This window comes from Stegodyphus dumicola, chromosome 8 (assembly GCF_044657685.1).
Source record: "Stegodyphus dumicola isolate Sdum_Otavi_A_Nest chromosome 8, ASM4465768v1".
Classification (NCBI taxonomy): domain Eukaryota; kingdom Metazoa; phylum Arthropoda; class Arachnida; order Araneae; family Eresidae; genus Stegodyphus; species Stegodyphus dumicola.
This window is the reverse complement of record NC_140775.1, coordinates 30,121,262-30,139,891: the sequence shown is the minus strand read 5'-3', so window position 1 is coordinate 30,139,891 and position 18,630 is coordinate 30,121,262. Positions and strand designations below refer to the sequence as shown.

Sequence of the window (18,630 nt, the reverse complement as noted above, 5' to 3'; positions counted from 1 at the left end):
TTTTACATTTAATATAAAAGCTCTCTTACATTCTGATCTTCTTCATATCGGTTATATCTCCACCATGTTCTCTTTAAGATGTGTATTGGTGGCAGGTCTCATCAGCATGACAGTGGCCAGAAGGGGTTGGGGGGATTCCTCGGAAGGACCATCTGGCTCAGATGGCGGAACATATACTGGGCCTAGAGGGCCACCACAAGCAGGTCCTCCAGAAGGACCCTGGGAAGGTGGGCCTGAAGGATCTCAGAGTCAATATGAAGGTGGGTATAGTGGTCGAGGACCCTCAAGAGGCCAAGGGGGTCCTAGAGGTCCACGTGGACAAGGAGGTCCAGGTGGACTTGAAGGTCAAGATGGTGGAAGCAGAGGTTTCCGGGGACCTAGACGCCGAGGGGGACATGGCGGGAGAGGCAGGCAATGCCTTATGTTCCCAGCATGCAAACAACTCAGTAAAGCAATACAAGAAGAAATGTATGGTAAGAAATTTCCTTCAAACTGTTTCGTATTTTAAATCTCTTCCTTCAAATTTTTCATTGCAGATGTAATTTGGATTGATTATGCATATAAGAAAATTTAAACAAAATTATTATATAATGTCATGTTCTGACGTTGAGGAAAGACGCGATTGCATGTGACGTCACTGTATGTCGAAAATGTTTCGTTAATGTCAGCATTTTAAATAAATATCTGCTGTTGGATGCTGAAGGTTTTTGATTAGTTTCAGAATCATTTATGCATGATTTAAGATTTGCGACAGGTAATCTGTAAGACTGCTCAAAAAAAGTAGTGTATTGTACCTTAAATATTACTACTAAATTATCTCTTTTGGTTGCCAAGTAGGCTTTCAGTCACTAAAGCAAATTAACAATGGCCGATATTTTGTACAGGTCGTAGGATTGACATTTCTGTTCTAATTTTTGCATTTTACTAAATTAGCTATTTTCCCCAAGTTTAATAAATGTTTTAACTGCAAACTACTTAACACTTTTAATATGCTATACATTGTTAGTCTTGGTTCTGGATTCAACTATTAATAGCTTCCTTGGATGAGAATAATGTTTATTATATCTTCCACCATTAAAGTTGGCTGAAAGTTTGGACATGCGCTGTGAGTGATTTTTATCAACTGCCTTCGTTACAATTTACTAGTCATGCATTTACGCGGCTAAAAATAAAAAATGCGCTATATACTTTTTGTCCGTAGAGAAACCAGCGACCTCATAAAGTATATCTAAGCAGTCCAAGGAGATGATAGTCTTCCGGGAAAGGGCTGTGCTCCAGGTTGCCAACGGAAGGTTTCAACGTATTGAAACCAAATGCTAGTTAGTTAGCTACATAATTTCAAAGGATTTACTGTAATCTGTAATGGAAAAATTCCTCCTTTATAGGATCGGACCAGAATGGTTTACTCACTGAAATGAATCGATTATGACTCATCGTTTACTAACATTAACTTCGATGGAAAAAAAAATCGAAAACGAGGGGTTAACCAAGAGCGGTTAGCGAAGAAGGAGCGAAATGAATTGAATGAGTAGTAAATTAACTCAATTAAACACTAACTGCCTGAACTGATTTCTTTTAACTGCAGACATAAAATTTCCTAAAAACCCCTTTAATATGAGATATGTATTCTTTTCTCACCTAAAATGGGAATCGAACAGTCTTAACACGCTTCCGACAAAGGTTCCGCTCTTTTTTCGCAAATCAGGTGTTTGCTCAGACAATAAAGTAAATCATTTCGTTAACGAACAGCAGACCTCTGTTCCTCGCACGATTCCAACAAGAGCTCTCCGAGAACTGTGAAAAAACTGTCACTCCATTTTCTGTAGTTAGAATAAATTTGCTCAGTAAAGTGAATCGGTTCTTCGAATCAGTTTCGGAACAAGTTGTACCCATCTCACACTGATTTATTGGAAGCTCGATGTCTGTGATTCGATTTGAAAGTAAGAATCATGACTAATGTGCAGAAAATACGCTGGTCAATCGACGGCAATATGCCAGTTCGATAGTACTACATCTCAAGCATTCTGGTTCTTCTTGTCAACACAAAAGGACGTCTTGCTCTTTCTTTGCGTACTATACGCTTGCCGAGTGACTTTCAAATTTCTCCACCCATTCACGCGTACATGCTGAAAGAACATTATCTCTGTCAAGCACGCTACAGGATGGAGCACTATCTCTTTATTGTGTCGAAAACCTTCGATGATTATCAACTTCTGGCGTTCCTTCTGACTAGGGCAGAATTTCTCAAACTTGAGAAATTTTATACTAGTTCTGCATAAATAAGAATGAAAAATATATGAACCATCATGTATCAATATTATGTGTCAAAAGGGGTACCATTTTACATTCATTTTGAACATTTATTTAAATCCTTTGTGTAGAAATTGTACGTCTAAAAATAATGTAATATTACCAATGGTATAAGCACCATAGTTTGAGAAACTATAAACTAGAGAAATTGAATCAGTACTCTTCATTCCACTGTGTTGCAGACTGGTAACGGAGAGGCCATGTGTACATTGTTACAGAAAAGAGAAAAATGATGCAATCAAGATCAAAGTTTGATCACGAAAACCACAGTAATAACAACCATAAGCGAGCATGCGCAAAAGGCAGAGAGGAAAACTAAAGATGTCTTCCGGGAAAAAAGTGCGAGCAATTTTTGACTTTGCTGAATAATACTGAATGAACTACTGAATATGTCAAAATTGGATGCACTTATTGGAAATAGGGATGTATATTTATCTAAATAAGCATATGTGTACAAAATTATAAAAATATTTAAATGTTTTGAAGAGTTACAATAAATTAATTATTGAATTATATATATAATTAAATGAATTAGGTATATGTATTATTAATAGATCTGAGAAATGCTATAATTTTTTTTAAATTTAAGACATCTTTAAGCTTCCCGTTCCCTTAAATTACGCAAAAGTTACGTAAAGAAATTTATGCTATGTGATACAGATATCTACATTTATTTATATACAAAAATAAACATCATTGTATATATATTTTATAGCAATGTTCCAAAGAGGAGAAGGAGGTCCAGACAACTGTGTGGATGGAAATCATAAAGTGAGTAGTTTGAAATTCAAGTTTAAATAGAAAAAAAGAAAGAAAAGTGTGAAAAGATTAATATTTAACATCTAACCAGAGAGTTTGTTATATTTTTTATACTCTCGCTGAGCTCGCAGTCTGCTCTTGGACTCACCTCTGTTAAAACAACTTTTCTCTTTCTTTTTCTTTTTCTTTTTTTTTTTTTTATTTTTTAGCTTCATTATTAGCATTGCTTTCTTTGCAGCTTCACCCCGTGAAATTCAACAGCAAAATCATAAAATCTTAAATTTATATTTTTTTAGAAATAATATATGGCAATAAGATATAGTGTCAACGTCTTTTAGTTATGCTGCCATACATTTTATATGCCTGTATCACTTATTTACATTATTTTTGTAAGAATAAGGCATGGTGAAAATATTAGATGGCAGCATCCTTTTATTTGAAACGTGATACGGGCAAAAAAGAGGGGTTTGGGATAATAGCACATCCTGTGTTAGAAACACGGATGAGTTATGTAATAACTTTAATAATTACTTTTTTACAATGTTATTTTGCTAAATATTCAGTCCTATATTAGTTTAATTTCAAAAGAGTACAATTATTCAGATTACATATATATCCATAACTCCGCATATCTTAATCGCTTACTTTGGATGTAAAGAAGAATGCAATTAGGCTTTTTCCGTTTATTTATGTATTTTTAATTTTTATACTGATAAAAATATTGAGAAAATATAATGTAATTCAATGCATATTTTTTAAAGTTACTATAAATTTAGATCAACGGAAAGAATAAATAATAATAAATAAGCGGATAGAATAAAATAGTTTTGTAAATATACTGTGCGTAAGTATTATCGGGGAAGCAAATGCGTTGTTCTTCGTTTAATCTATGAATAACTACGCAATACTTTTTCCTAAAAATGATTGTTCAAGCGCATTTATTCACACCAATTTCTTCTTCGCGCAATGAATTTTTGTTTTACAATATAAAATGTAACTGCTTAGATTATTTCTTATTAGCATCTTGTGAAAGCAATAATAATTTCAGTGCTTAAATTGTTAATTTTTAAAGTCTATAATTTTTCGAATATAATGTAAGATAAATAAACAAACAAAAAACCTCACATTTGCATTATAATTTAGCTCGCAGAAGAAGAGGGATATTACGTTTGGTTTATTTAATTACAGCAAAGCAATCGGGAGATGTCTGTCTAAAGAAAGGAACTGGGAAACTGGGAAAGTGTTCGAAAGCGTTACTGACGGTTCTAGACGGTCAGTGGTGAAGACCTCGAAAGCGCTATGACCGCCTTAAAGCGGCCGTGCAGATGTCTCCCGCCCCCCTTATTTCTGGAACCCTGGAGATCTCTAAATGACAACTCTCAGTAGGAGTTTAAGAGGGTTGCTCTTCTTCGTTTTAGACCTCTACGTTTTATCGCCAAGAAAGTGTTTAGACATACGACAAACTGACGCGAACATTCTTCACTATATAAATAAGCAGCATGTAAAAATTTCCCAATACTATGTTTAAACAGATAACATTTTCATAAAATATCCTTTAGATTTCAAACTAAATGCTCAGAAATATGCAAAATGCTTGTGAATTCAATTAAAAATAGCATTTCAAAATATTTGCACTATTTAAATAAATTTACTTATGATTATGTAGATTTATAAAACCGGCAAGTTAAAAACTTTCAATTAATTCACTCGAACCGAATAGTACTGCATTCAATTAACCTGAATTACATGCAATTGGATATAAAGAATAACATTACTTAAGCAATAAGTCAGATAAAAATTAGAAAATCAATAGTCTATTTTAACAAGTTATAATAAGCGTATTCTTGATAGGGGTTTATAAAACACAAACTAATTTAATAGTAAATATAATAATAGCGACTTAATTATTCTTTTTGGAACAATATTCGTCGCTTATACTGGTTTGCTGAAGTTTTGTTCTAATGCATTTTAAATCGTCCAAAGCTTTTAATGTACATTGATATGAATGTGATTTTTATTAGAAAAAATTTTAATAAGTTTGATTTTCTTGTGTGCTCATGCTTTACGTAATATATATTACTTTGCTCAACGCAATGAAACTACAAGCAGCAAGAGGAGTTAAAATTTCCATATTTTGTTACATAAATTATTAAAATACTATACAGCGTAACATCTGAGTTTCCGAAATGTAACCCGCAACTTTTCTAGGAGTTACAAATTCGAATTAAAAAAATAGCAGTAATTAAATAATAAAAACTAAATACTAATAACAAAAAAAGCACGAAAGTTTGTTTTATGTTTGCTTAGTTTATTTTATTGTTTTGGGATATATATTGTTGGCGAATGGTGAAGTTGTCGTTGGCAAATGACACATAATAAAGATAATAAAAAAGAATGATCTGTATTATTTATTATTTAAAATGCATATAAATTTCCTCTAAAATAGTATCGGTCGTAGACTGAATGTTGTTTAGACAGTTGCAATGATATTTTAACTTGATTAACATATTAAATACAGTTTACTTTTCGATAACTTCGTCAGCAATCTGAAGAACCTTTTCGACTCATTAGATGATTTTGAATAAAACTTGGATTAGTCCAATTTAAAAAATATTTAGAATTACCAAAATAATAAAAGCTAATCTTATTTTAATTTCTTTATCAAAGTACTACATTATTTATTCAGTGAGAACTGATCATAAAATCTGAGCCTTCTGCCCAAGATTCATAGGTCTAAGCAGTAAAAAAAGCTTGTCCTTCTAGAGAAAATCGTCATATGTTATGGAAAAGATTTTGCAAGACATCATTATTTTAGACAAAACACGACTTTTTTAATTTAATCTCATGTATTAGAGATCTAGTATTTTACCATAACTTTGTTTTCACATATGCAGATGATCGCCGTGGTTTTAACTTCCATACCTTAAATTAAAGAAATACACATAGCAACTTCAACCATGAACGTTTGACTTAAATTTTTTTGACACGCTACGCGAAGGTATGACTAAATATTGATTGATTTTACATTTATGTTAAATTACAATGATTAAAAAACAATAGCTGTAGATGTGTAAAAAACCTGTACATGTATCCTTCTGTATTTCTAAAGGAAAGCTTAAAATGGTTCACAATAACGTATGGCTTTGATCATTCAGTAAACTCATCGTAGGTACATTCAGTTCGCGGTTTTGAAGAACTGCAGTAGTTCAGATTTGTCGCCTATAAGAGTAATTATACTGCTGGGGGACTGCTTTACTTACGGAACGCAAAAACAAGTTTTTAAACATACGCATACAAAAAATGTATCTTTTCTCACAACATAAATGGCAGATGTGATAATTTGAACACATGCTTTCAATCAGTTGCTTCCTCCTCACAAAGGTTCCTAGCAAAGTCTTTTACTGTTTTAAATATGCTGTGTTCGAGCATTGTGAATACTTCCATTCATTATTTTTAATTTGGAACAATATTAAGTTGCAATTACTGGTTAAAATGACTTAAAATAAATTGATACATTATACGAAAGTTTGTAAAAATGAAAACTGAAGTCACTTCCTTTCACATAATTTCTGACTAGCTCTTCCAAAATATTTTAAAGCTTACTTTACAACATACTAGAAAAGTCTACATTTTGGGAAATTCATTTGCTGTTTTTAGTTAGTAGTTTTAATTGGGGTTGTTATGTAAGAAGGCATTTAATCGTTGTTGCTGTATTACAGTGCTTATTTTATTGTATAAGTACTTGTAAGGAAGCAATAATGCAAATATTGCTTTATTTGTTAATATTATAATGCATGGAGGAACTTAAAAAAAAGAACAAAAATAATTTTTCCTTTATAATATGTCCTTAAAGGGTTTCCCAATGAAAACATAGATAACTAAGTAGTAATATTAATAACATTATATCAATTAATTTACTAACCGAATATGATAAAAATTTCAAATTCGAAATCCGTCTTTTTACTGAGTACTTTTCTCAGAAAGAAAAGTATCTTCAAAAAATCTATGCTGTTAATACATTTTTGGATAACTTCCTGAGAGGAATTCATTGATACTAATAATATATAGAATCTATTAGGTGCTTAAAGCCATGAAACAGGTAAACTTAACAACGCACTCGGCAGGCTCACGGTCATGGCCGTTTCGGTTTTTTAAATACAGGAAAGCTATGAAGACTATCTACCTTAGAGGAGGGATGCCTTCGTGGAGGATATTCTGAAGAAAGCTAGCTCTTAAAACTTATTCAGCTGGACGTACTGTTAATTCCATATATTCTCCTCTTTTAAAGACTGAAATTCGAACCATAGATCTTTCAGTTTATTAATAGGACCTGCTACTACTTGCACCACCAGGGGACGCAAGGCAAAAAAGGGTAAGTCTTTATAAATGTAAAAGCACGACAGCATTATATGATTTGTTGGACATCTTAACTTCGAAAATTATATGGAATGTATTTCCAAATGGATATTATGTTCGATTATTTTTTAACTTGTTGATTCTAAACCGATCGTCATCTTTTCAATCCAAAAAAATTTCGTATTATATCTAGATGCTATATAAATCATTTTATCTACATACACTAATTTACGAAATTTAACTTTTACATTAGTTCTACAGCAAGAAATTTCAAAATAGAAAGTGTTCTTAAACTGCAAAGCAGTTGTATGAATATAATAAGTTTCAGAAACTGTATTTACTATGATTTAAGGCTTTAAAATTTTAATATTTATAACAAAGATTTCAGGAGGCGTCTTGGCATTGAAATAATGGAATACTAATCCTGAATTCTTAAAACGTCCTCCAACGAAGGCATCCCTACTTTTAGACAGATAGCCCTAGAATGCTTTACATTAGTCAAATAAGCCAAAGCATACTGTTGCCGTAAAAAAAATATTGTATTTTTCTTACATAATTTCGACTGCAATTACTACGGAAAGATTTTATTTTTGTGCTAAATTCTGAATGCTTGAATTTTTATAGTACACAGAAACAGAGATAACAAAAAACTAAAAAAAATATTCATAATTTACTAGGATATATAAGCAATATAATCATTGTTAAATAGATTTTTAATAAGAATATTTTGGAAAAAATAAATGATTAATGTATACTTTACGTCGTACTTCCTAAAAAAGCTTGTTTGTTTTAATTGAAAACAATGAAACATTTTTGAATCATCTGACTAAGACGTGGAATGCTTCCGTGGAAGATTCTGAAAGGAAACTTGGCTCATAATTGTATTTCACACAGAGAAATCCTAAAAAGTTCCTATGTAGCCAGGTTGTATGCCATGATTCGAATCCTTATCGAAGGACCAGACTTTGTGGTCTTATCCAGTCGGCCATCAGAAAACCCAGTTTCGTAAAAAAACTACAAGAATCGAGTCGTTAAAAAATTTGCTATTACATTGCATCGGTTAAATAATTTGCATGTCACATAGATTTAAAAATTTAACATAGCACGCAAAGTCACATTTTCCTAAATAGATATGGGCTAGCCAATGGTTGAGCGGTAATATTGTTGAACACTGGTAGTTCAACCCGGACTCAAGTTCTGGCAAACAGGTTGACTGCATGGACGCTTCGATGATTTTCCTTCTGTGGTTCAATACCAGCCAATTTCCCTTGGGAAGTTCTCCACGAAGACATACTTTCATCAGTAAGATAACACTTTCTTACTTTGCCGTAATCAAATAAACTAAACTAAACCTAAAACTGGCATATATTTTGCCGCCTTTTTAAAGGAAGTTTCACATTCCACATCCCTTACAGTAACGAGATAATTTTACTTCTTCGCACATGCCATATTGACATATTTTACCCGTTCAAATATTCAAGAGGATAATTATAACTCTATTTTGACTGATCATAGAATAAACAGAAACGAATAAAAGAATATATGGAAATAGACGATAGAAATGGATCTCTACGTAGATCTTGTGCAGTTGTTATATTGTGTTTTAACTGACTGCTTATAAATACATTTAGATAACATAACTTTAAGAGTATCAAATTTATGTATAGAAATATTGCTTTAGATGAACTATAGAATGAATATTACAAAAAGTATTTTTCAGAAAGACAATTTAAAACGGAAGTTATTGTGCGATATTCATTTTAAAACAATACTTTCCTCCTTAAAGTTGTAAGGTATTTTCTCCCTCCTTTCTGCAAGCCTTCGTGGTGTAATGTAGAGCATTCGGCGTATATTCGAGAGGTCCAAGGTTCGAGTCCCGGCTAGGGCTTTGCTCATTTTTTATGTGTCTCCTCCACAAACAACCTAATGTTCTACAGTGTCGTCCGAACTAAAAAAAAAGGGGGATGGATGATGATTCTTCACCACCAGGATTTGGCACTTGGGTCTCCTAATCTCTAGTCGGCCTTTAAAAGGCGGAGTATATAAGGTATTTTCTAACTTCTCATTGCGTCCTTCGTGGTGTAATGGTAGCACTCTCAGCGAGTATTCGAGAGGTCCAGGTTCGAATCCCGGCAAGGGCATTGCTCATTTTTCACATCCTTAGCATAAAAAAAACCTAATCACTCTACGAATTGTCTTTCTGAAAACAATATCTGGTTTCATATATAATATTTTACAAAAGGTATTGAAAGAAAATTTAATCAGTTATTCTTTAAATTTTGCTTTAAAAAAAGTGTACTTAATGTGTTTCTCTTCAAGATATGCTATTTAGATTACTTCTTATCTTTACTGTAAAATATTTACAAACAAATAAAGCTTATATATTTGAGATCGTTTGATATTCAAACCATATATTTATTTATTTTGAAACATCTTAAAAAATCTGATGCGGACATCACATGACTTCCTTGTACACCAAATAAATTAAACACATTTTTTGCTAAACTTCATTTAAACCTACTTCGTTTGAAAATGAAATAGGCTCTTCCATTTCAAAATGTCCATTTGGAACTGCCGATTGCAATAAAAAGGGAGGTGCACAACTAGATGTATAGCAATCGCATACAGAAACTTCCAACATTTTACGGTTTACCGTTTTCGAGTTATGCGATATACATGAATACATACGTACGGACACATGTCGCGCTAAAACTAGTCATAAGTTCCAAATATAAAATTTCAGCATTTTATGGTGAAGTTATGCGACATACGTACGTGTAAGCGTCATGATGGAACTAATCAAAATGGAAATTTCCTTTGAAATATGAAAATCGAAATTTTTCGCGATTACAATACTTTACTTATTTCTCACAAGTCAAAACGATTTCATAAATAACTAACTTCTAATACATTTATGGTGCAATCTAAAGAATTATTTAAATCTAATACTTTAATCTGGAATAAACTTAAAATATTTGAAAACTAAATATAAATATAGTATTAAAATAATTTGCGAAAAATTTGTATTCGAAAAATTAGAACGTGAGGGCGAAAATTCTCAGAAATTCCATTTGTATATTAAAAAGTATTTTCTAAGAAAATAACTGTAAAGAATGCAAGATAAATTTTTCACCATCATCGAAGCAATTCCTTAAAGAAACTGGAAATTTAAAGCATTTTACATAGTTTCTATTACTGATGCATATTTACTAACTTTCTTATTTGGCACATATCTTGATTAAGGTACAAGCAATATACAGCATATGTGTTAGTATGCAAACTATAACGTAGCCAAATAGGAGATAAAATAACATTTTAGCAACCAATCCTGTGACGAAGATACCCATAGAGAGAAAAACTAATTTCACTGGCTAAATTCAACGCAGGAGAGAATTAGCTGAATTATATCCACATGGTAAGGGCGGCCCGCTTTTGAAGTAGTTTGAGTCAAAATGCTTGCCGTTTTTGCGACAGACCAGATGAGTACACACGATTATTTTTCATGCCGTTTCCTGAAAACGCCGTAACACTCGGGGGGGGGGAGTTAAAAGAGGGATGGCTGTACTTGACTTCCTATGAGTAAAATTTTTGAATGAGCTGATACTGCATTAATTTTTATCGCCATTAAGTGATAATATACTTACTATTCTTTCTCGTCTGCATTTAATTTGGTTCAGCTCATCTGTTGTACATCTGTTTTGTTGAGGGAAAAACTCATCAGCCCTTTTTATTATTCTTTTCACGTTAATTTATGGAGCTCACTTTTAAAAGATAATGATTTTATTCAGTTCGTTATTTTTTTTATCAATTTTATGAATGAATTTCAACTTCTTACACAACTAGAAGTCTGAAAGAAATGAAACCCAAGAAAAACTCGAGGAAAGTTCGCTAAAAAAATCCCAATATCATCGCTATGAATATTCACTGCCAAGTGATTCCAGATCGATTACCGTCTCTGTTTCGAGAAGCTTGGTGCGTATTCCAGGAATTCTCTAAGGATTGAGAATAAGCGAGAAGCTTTTCAAGAGATGGCTAAATACCGTCTCCTAAATGAGACACAAACCTCAACCTAACAAATTTCCTTTTTCAAAATGTAATTTCTAAATTTCTGATTTTGATTTTACTTTTTGTTCCTTATTCCTTAACTTCATTCAGTTTTTATTTATTTTATTTTGCTGGAGCAATTGAGAAACCCTTGAAAATCGCACACCGGGGGGCGGGGGCTCTGCGTGCACTTCCCAGATTAGATGTGATTTAGAACAGTTTAAATGCCGCTGCGTTAGAGCATTAGATATGTGCCATCTTAACAGTTATTACGGGCCCCTGAGCGAACAAATGTGCTGTGGCCCCTTCGACAGTCATTCACAAAAATGAAATCTAAATTAATTAGCATAGGGTTCTCATGAAATTAATTAGCATAGGGTTCTCGTGGTCCCCCAGGCAAATACCTAGTCGGCCCATGCAGTGGCGTAGCTAGGGGGGGGGCAAGGGGGGGGACATCCGTCCCCGGGCGCAGCATCCAGGGGGCGGCAAATTGATGATATACATTTCAGAATGAAATGTTTTCCATTCTTGGACCACAGAAAGGGGCGCAAAATCTTTGGGTGTCCCCGGGCGCTGAAAACCTTAGCTACGCCTCTGAGCCCATGCGCTAAAACCGCACTGCTTAACTCTCTTAATAAAAATGTTTTATAAGAGCTCAGACAGCTGTATTTTTACTCATCGTTTTAAAACTTAGTTTCTAACTATAATTTGAAGAGTAATTTTACTTATTTTTGCTAAGCTGAGCTTTAAAACCTGCAACATTTTTCTTATTTTAGAACTGATGCTGCCAGTAAAAAACACTTTTCACTTTTTCTCTTTATTTCTGCTCAACAGATGGCGCCACATATATGTTTTATTAACGAGTCTGGAACATGGACTTTTCTTATAAGGTCCATTATCTGAAACTGATTATACTTTTTAAGTTTATACGATTGCACTGGATAGATTATTCACCGTTATACACAGTACACTTTTATAATTCATAATACATAGAAGCCCGAACAAGAATTTCAAAAGGAATAGTGTCAGAAATTTTCTGTCTGGTTTGAACAAAGATTTATGTAACAAGGTCTTCAGGGACAGTTCTGAGCTTTCATCAAAAAGGGTGCTATCATTATGATACTATTGTAAACAAAAAGTATTTTTGTGTACAGAGACCTGTAAAAACAATGACGCGTATTTATTCTGGCAGATTTTTAAAGCGAAAAAGTATTTATGAATAAGTTAACGGATATAAAATTGAAGAAAAACAAATAGTCACCAAAACGATTCGAAAGCAATAAAATAATTTGTTTTACTGTGATTCACCATTTTGAAGCTGGATAGATTCATTTCGCTATAAAATTATGCTCCCCAGCGGAGAGTAGTGAAAAGCCTCTGAACACTACCGGGTTTCGTCTCCGGGAACGGACTGGTTGCATGAGAACTCTGTCGTTTTCTTCAAGCGAAACGCGAATTATATAATAGTAATTATTTTATTATAACGTAATTATTTTATTATTTACGTATAAGCCCGTTTATTATTATAAATATTATTATAATTATTTTATTATTTATATACAAGCCACTTTCTCTTCAAGGCTCTCCACAAAGGCATCCTTCCCAGAACTCCTTGGATAAATAGCCTTGAAAGCTTTGCCTTAATTTAAATTATATAGTCCAGTTTTAATCCGGTTTAAAATGATAAATACAATGTTTCGCTTTTAGACAGACAGAAATGTCTTAAATAGGTCTTCCATTTGTTATAGTTTCTCATTTCCCTTGAAAATTTATCGTCTTAAAGCATATGTTGGAGGTGGTCGAGAACATAGTTGTATCACGGTGATGCTGACAGCTGATCATGCTGGTTTGAGCATTTGTGTATGTATAATGATTTGTTGCAAGGAACTTTCTTTTTTTTAACCAATTATCTTTCAATGATTTACACTTAACACTACTATTGGACTGATGAATAGTAACCATTAAAATGTTATTAAAGTTTGCCTGATCAAATGTGTGCTACATTAAAATTATAAAGGAACTAGAAATGTGTAAAATTTTCACAAGCGAAACAAAATGAAAAAATTACAATTAAATTATTGTTTATTTGCCAAAAAAGGATTGACTTTTCAAATGAATATAATTTTTCTTTTGGCGATCCACAATAATTTGGGAATTACCGCGTTTCGTCCCAATTGATCCTTGAATACAAACTAATAAATTGCATTTGCCATACACAGAACCAAAATAATAAGATACGTGTAATTTAAAGTTTAGATATGTATTCAATGATGATTGATTTCCCCGACACGCTAATGAAAGATATTTATATAATAATTATATATAAAATGGCGAAAAATTAAGACCAAGAAAAAGACATAACTTTCTCACACATCGCAAGTGCATTTTCATAAAGAGGACTTAAAATTTCGCACTGAATATGAATAGTGTATCACTCGATAAAGTAAACGCGGAAAAATTTAAATTTCTTATTACTCTTCATTATTTAATATCATTATTTTTTGTATGGTCGGAGGATAGTGCTATTATGAATACGATTGTGTATCATTTTAGTGTCATTAATAAATTGATGGCATGTTATTGAAGGTCTCATATTAAGACACATTTAAATAAGAGATGCTAGAAAAATTACCATCTCTTGCGACATTATGCTTTTCCCTGATTAATCGTCTTGGCAAAATAAAGCCTTTGCGGTAATCGTCTTTCCTTTAGAACATACATATAGTTCGATTTGCATATTCTATAGTCAAATTATATATGCTGTTTTCTTCTCCTTTTTCCTTACCCACTTGTATCTCTACACGGATATTCACATTCTTCCATTTCGCTGCAACCACGCGCACTTTCATTGTCATGCGTAAGTATCAGTATTTTTTTCTATTGTTTACGGTGCAAACTGGCTACTAGGAAAGAAAGAAAATTATAATCCCTTCTTTAGTTTTTCTTTCGTGTATTACTTAGTGAAGTTTACTTCAGAGCTCGCGGGTATTATTGCCTTTACTGTAATTATTATTGTATTATTATGTCTTTGCTGTAACATCTTATCGAAAATATAAGATTTAATTTTTATTAGCACTACTTAGGTACACTTAGGTACACTGCGCAAAACAAAAAAGAGACAGTTCTATATCTTCCTTTCTACTGGGCCGATTGACGAAATTCAAGTTGCATTTTTCATGTCTCGAAAGCGCGACTTAGGATATGTATTAGATTTATATATAGCGTTGTTCTAATGCAGGTATTTTGACACAATATCGGGCATTTCCTGAAATGACATGCCAATGTTTTTCCCATATTTCGATTCTTCGATTTAAATTATGCCAAACTGCCAAGTTTTGTAAAAATCGCACTAGTAGTTTTTAAAAACTTCGCTCTCAAAATGTTAGCTCCTCGATGTTAATTGAATTTGATATACATTTATTAATATCTCTTTTTTTATTAACGTGATTCTTTCTTCCAGAATTCGAAATTTAGGCTTAATCCAAATATGGTTCGCACATTTTTATATGATTTATTTTTTAAAATTTGTACTTTTAAATATTTTTTTATAAATTTTTTGAAAACAATTTTGTATTATGACCTATAAAATTTTTAAAATCCTTCTAAAGTAGACGTATTTTTTTGTACAGCTGCAAAAAATTAAGAGTTTTTTATTCAAAGTTTTCTAAGATACACATGAATTTACATATTGGGGCGTTTTGAAATTTGACATCTTTTTTTTTTGTTAGATAATGTCAAACGATAATATGCACTTTGTTAAAATTATTTGAAAGTAATAATGTCTCTGCAAGTTCACCAGAATTATTTGAAAGTAATAATGTCTCTGCAAGTTCACCAGAATTATTTTTTCAAAAAAAGGACATTTTTCAATGCTTGTCGTGAATCCCTCATGCACTACAAAAAGAAACGCAGTAAATACCATTTTTCTAATTTACTTTACTTAAGAACTGCCATCTTAAAACTTCACCTAGAAAGCTAAAATAGAGTAATTTAACATATGGGAAATTGAAACATAATACATTTCTAGAGAAAAAAAATGACCCTTTTACACTGAAAGCGTAAAATACGGTCATTTTATCACTCTAGAATGTGATACATATACAGCTAAATAGTGTATTACAGGCTAGTTAGATGCGTAAAATTTGCTAAAAAATGCATCATTCGTACACCAACACATTGAATGATGAAAGAAAAGACAGCTATATTCATTGCGAAATTTATCATGTAACATTTCACAAAGGCTGTACACAAAGTTTTCTGAAACTCATTGAAACATTAGTTTATGAATTTGATTCGCTGCTGAAGATAGTTTATCATCCGAAATATTCATAAACCCAAACAATTTTCGCCACACAAATTTATGTAAAATGAATTAATCAAATCCTGGATCGCAAATGATTTCTTAGAAATGAACACTTTGTAAGAAGTTTTTTAAGTCAATCAATGAATTTCATTAAAACTTAAAACAAATACAATATTAACAAATGCAGAGTATTTAACACAATGCTAAACTTGAATCAAATTTCCCGCATCTCTAAGGCAGAAAGTTGACGGCATAAGTACAAGAAGCCCAAAGGTGAAAATTGTTATTGTTTGAAAGGGAAATACTGTTCTCTAAAAATATCCAGGTAAGTAATCTCTTTTTGGGTTTTTTTCCTTTTCTTTCCTTTTAATTCTTCATAACGCTTTTTTGACTGTAGAATTGATGAATGTTTATTCCATTAGCACTTTCTCCACTGTGATTTATTTCTGTCCACGTTTTAAAATGTTCCTAAAGTAAGACATGGCATTTTCATTTCAAATATTTATGCTACGGCTTACTACTGCTTTATCAGGATGATAATGTTCCACGAAGCTTTGCACTTTAATAGGCCGACCAGCGGCCAAACAATAAATTCCCTGAACAATAGTAGTCCGACCTGAGTTTCATTCGAGACAAATAGGCTGGCTGCATAGCCGTTTTCAAGGTTTGTCACAAGGCCTCCCTTCCTTTAGGTAGATATTCCTAGCGTGCTTAGCCTTAAAGTAAACCAAACCAAACCTTTGCATCTTACCCGTTTTGCACCTATTTCGAAGATCAAATAACTATCTTTCCTTGTTATCTTCTTTTGAAGACATTTCCTCCGCTGCATTAATTTCATTTTGGAGTATCATTTGTTGTCAGCTCACTTCGAGACATAGTTCGTCATCCAAGACATTCTTCGTTAGGAAAATTTGTTGGTGAGCCGATTTGTTCGTGATACAAGGCGTTTGTAAACCAAGGTTCCATTGTAGAGTGATAAAAACGTTTGAAGCATGAAAAATATTTCCATCAGTCATTGAAGGAAGGAAGAGAAGAAACTTCAAAAGAAAAACTGCAAAGAAAACAACAAAATCGAGAAATATTTAGAGAAATTTAACATTAGTTCTAAAAGTTCTACTCTAAAGAAGTGTTGGAGTAAAAAAGTATTGGAAAGCTCGTTGCCTAATGACCTGATGGTCAAAGGCCAGGCATTTGATAAATAAAAGTTAAAAAAAATATTAGTTCTAATTTGCACTAAAACATTTTAAAGATTTCCAAAGAACGTGTCAAAATTAGCAATAAAAGTAAAATTTTCATAATCAGTGTTACAGATATTCTTATAAAGCTCTGAAAAGTTTGCAAAAAGTTGGTGGCACTGAAATTGAAGGTTAAAGTGAAAGTATTTCTCCAAAAAAAATTTTTCAATTTGAGATTTGCATAAACAGGAAGTTTCGACTTACTGGGAATGTAAAAATTCAGTTCTAACCTATAAATATTATTGGGTAAGTGCATCATGGGAGGAATCAATCGCACACAATTACTGCATCAAATGAATTCAGTTAGAAATACATTAGAATTACTTATTATTCGCTAGAACAGTATTATTGTCCAGTTGCTGTTTTAAATTATACTTCGAGATTCGTTGAATTTTTCCATTGAAATCAGTGTTTGAATAAGGTTTAAATGTGCTTATTTCTGACTATTAATACCTAATTATTTCGATTTAGGTGTGCAAATGGAATGACATGATGACTGCCCGTTGCAGTATGAAGGAAGCTATAGCGGAAGATTGCATACAGCAAGTCCAGATGTTCATAAACGGAGACTGCAGCCAGATTACACCAGGTGATCGGAGTTATCCACCAGATGAGAAAACATATCCAACATATCCAGAATATTAAAAAGTAAAACGCATTATCTGAAGGTTGATTAAATGCTTCACTTTGCCCAATTGAAGCTTGATGTCCTGTACAGTTTTTTTTTAATGTTTAGGAAGAAAATGAATAAAACCTTAACTTTTCCTGAAAAAGTATAAATTTTTGTAAAATCTTTATATCCCCTTATGTATGTAGAAAATATACTTACAGTTATTGGACTGAAATACAATTTGAATATTTCCTTTATTTCAATACATTTGAGATGAAAGAAATGAATGATGATGAAAAATTCACATCAGAATGCAATAAATCGGAATAATAGCAAACTGTAAATCCAGACGTATCCATATCGTGTTTTCTCGCATATTTCTCTCCTCAGTTTCCCTTTATGATTTATGGACATCATATTTATGACAACCATGTAAAATATATTCACAGTTAGAAATAGTATACTGTGTAAGTAAAAAGAATGTTATCGAAATTAATAAATTTATGTAATTTCTTTGAAATGGAGAATCCAGTAATGTTAGCGTTTAATGAATATGTGCTTTCTAATGTTCTGTATCCTTCATTTAAGCCTTAGAGTGTTTGCCACAAGATCTTGTATTATAAAGGCATTAAAATTAGGAAAAAAAGAGAAGCGTAGGGAGTAACTACGGTATATAATGTATTTTCTCGCTCCTTTCTGTATGCTTTCCTGGTGTAATTGGAAGCAAATTTGGCGCGTGTTCGAGAGATCCGGAGTCCAAATCCCGGAGAGAGCAATATACATTTTTCATGTCTCTATCAAAAAATCTTAATGACTTTACAACCTTAGAAATAAAGCAGAGGTGAAAAAATATAATCCTGCACAGCAGCTGTTAATAAAGAGTGAGTTGGATTTATAAAGGGAACTCTTTTCATAAGCTACATTGAACTTTTCGGAATTCAACTTATGAAAGGAGAACATCCAATAAATTACATAACTTTCAAAAGAAATGAATGGATGTTAGCGCTCGATAG

The 18,630-nt window shown here is 32.4% G+C and overlaps 1 protein-coding gene across 1 annotated transcript; it reads left to right on the top strand.

The window, feature by feature from the left end:
- Positions 1–46: 46 nt before the first annotated feature.
- On the top strand, positions 47–17,787 carry LOC118187524 (uncharacterized). The gene is made up of 3 exons (XM_035357765.2): positions 47–473; positions 3,026–3,081; positions 17,479–17,787. The coding sequence occupies exons 1-3, from the start codon at positions 65–67 to the stop codon at positions 17,650–17,652; spliced, it is 639 nt and encodes a 212-aa protein (XP_035213656.1). The 5' UTR covers positions 47–64; the 3' UTR covers positions 17,653–17,787.
- The last annotated feature ends 843 nt before the right edge of the window (positions 17,788–18,630 follow it).

Coding starts and splice junctions, on each gene's coding strand:
- LOC118187524 (XM_035357765.2), top strand. CDS start 65: ATGTTCTCTTTAAGATGTGTATTGGTGGCAGGTCTCATCAGCATGACA. Junction 474..3,025: donor AATACAAGAAGAAATGTATG/GTAAGAAATTTC, acceptor TATATTTTATAG/CAATGTTCCAAAGAGGAGAA. Junction 3,082..17,478: donor GTGTGGATGGAAATCATAAA/GTGAGTAGTTTG, acceptor ATTTCGATTTAG/GTGTGCAAATGGAATGACAT.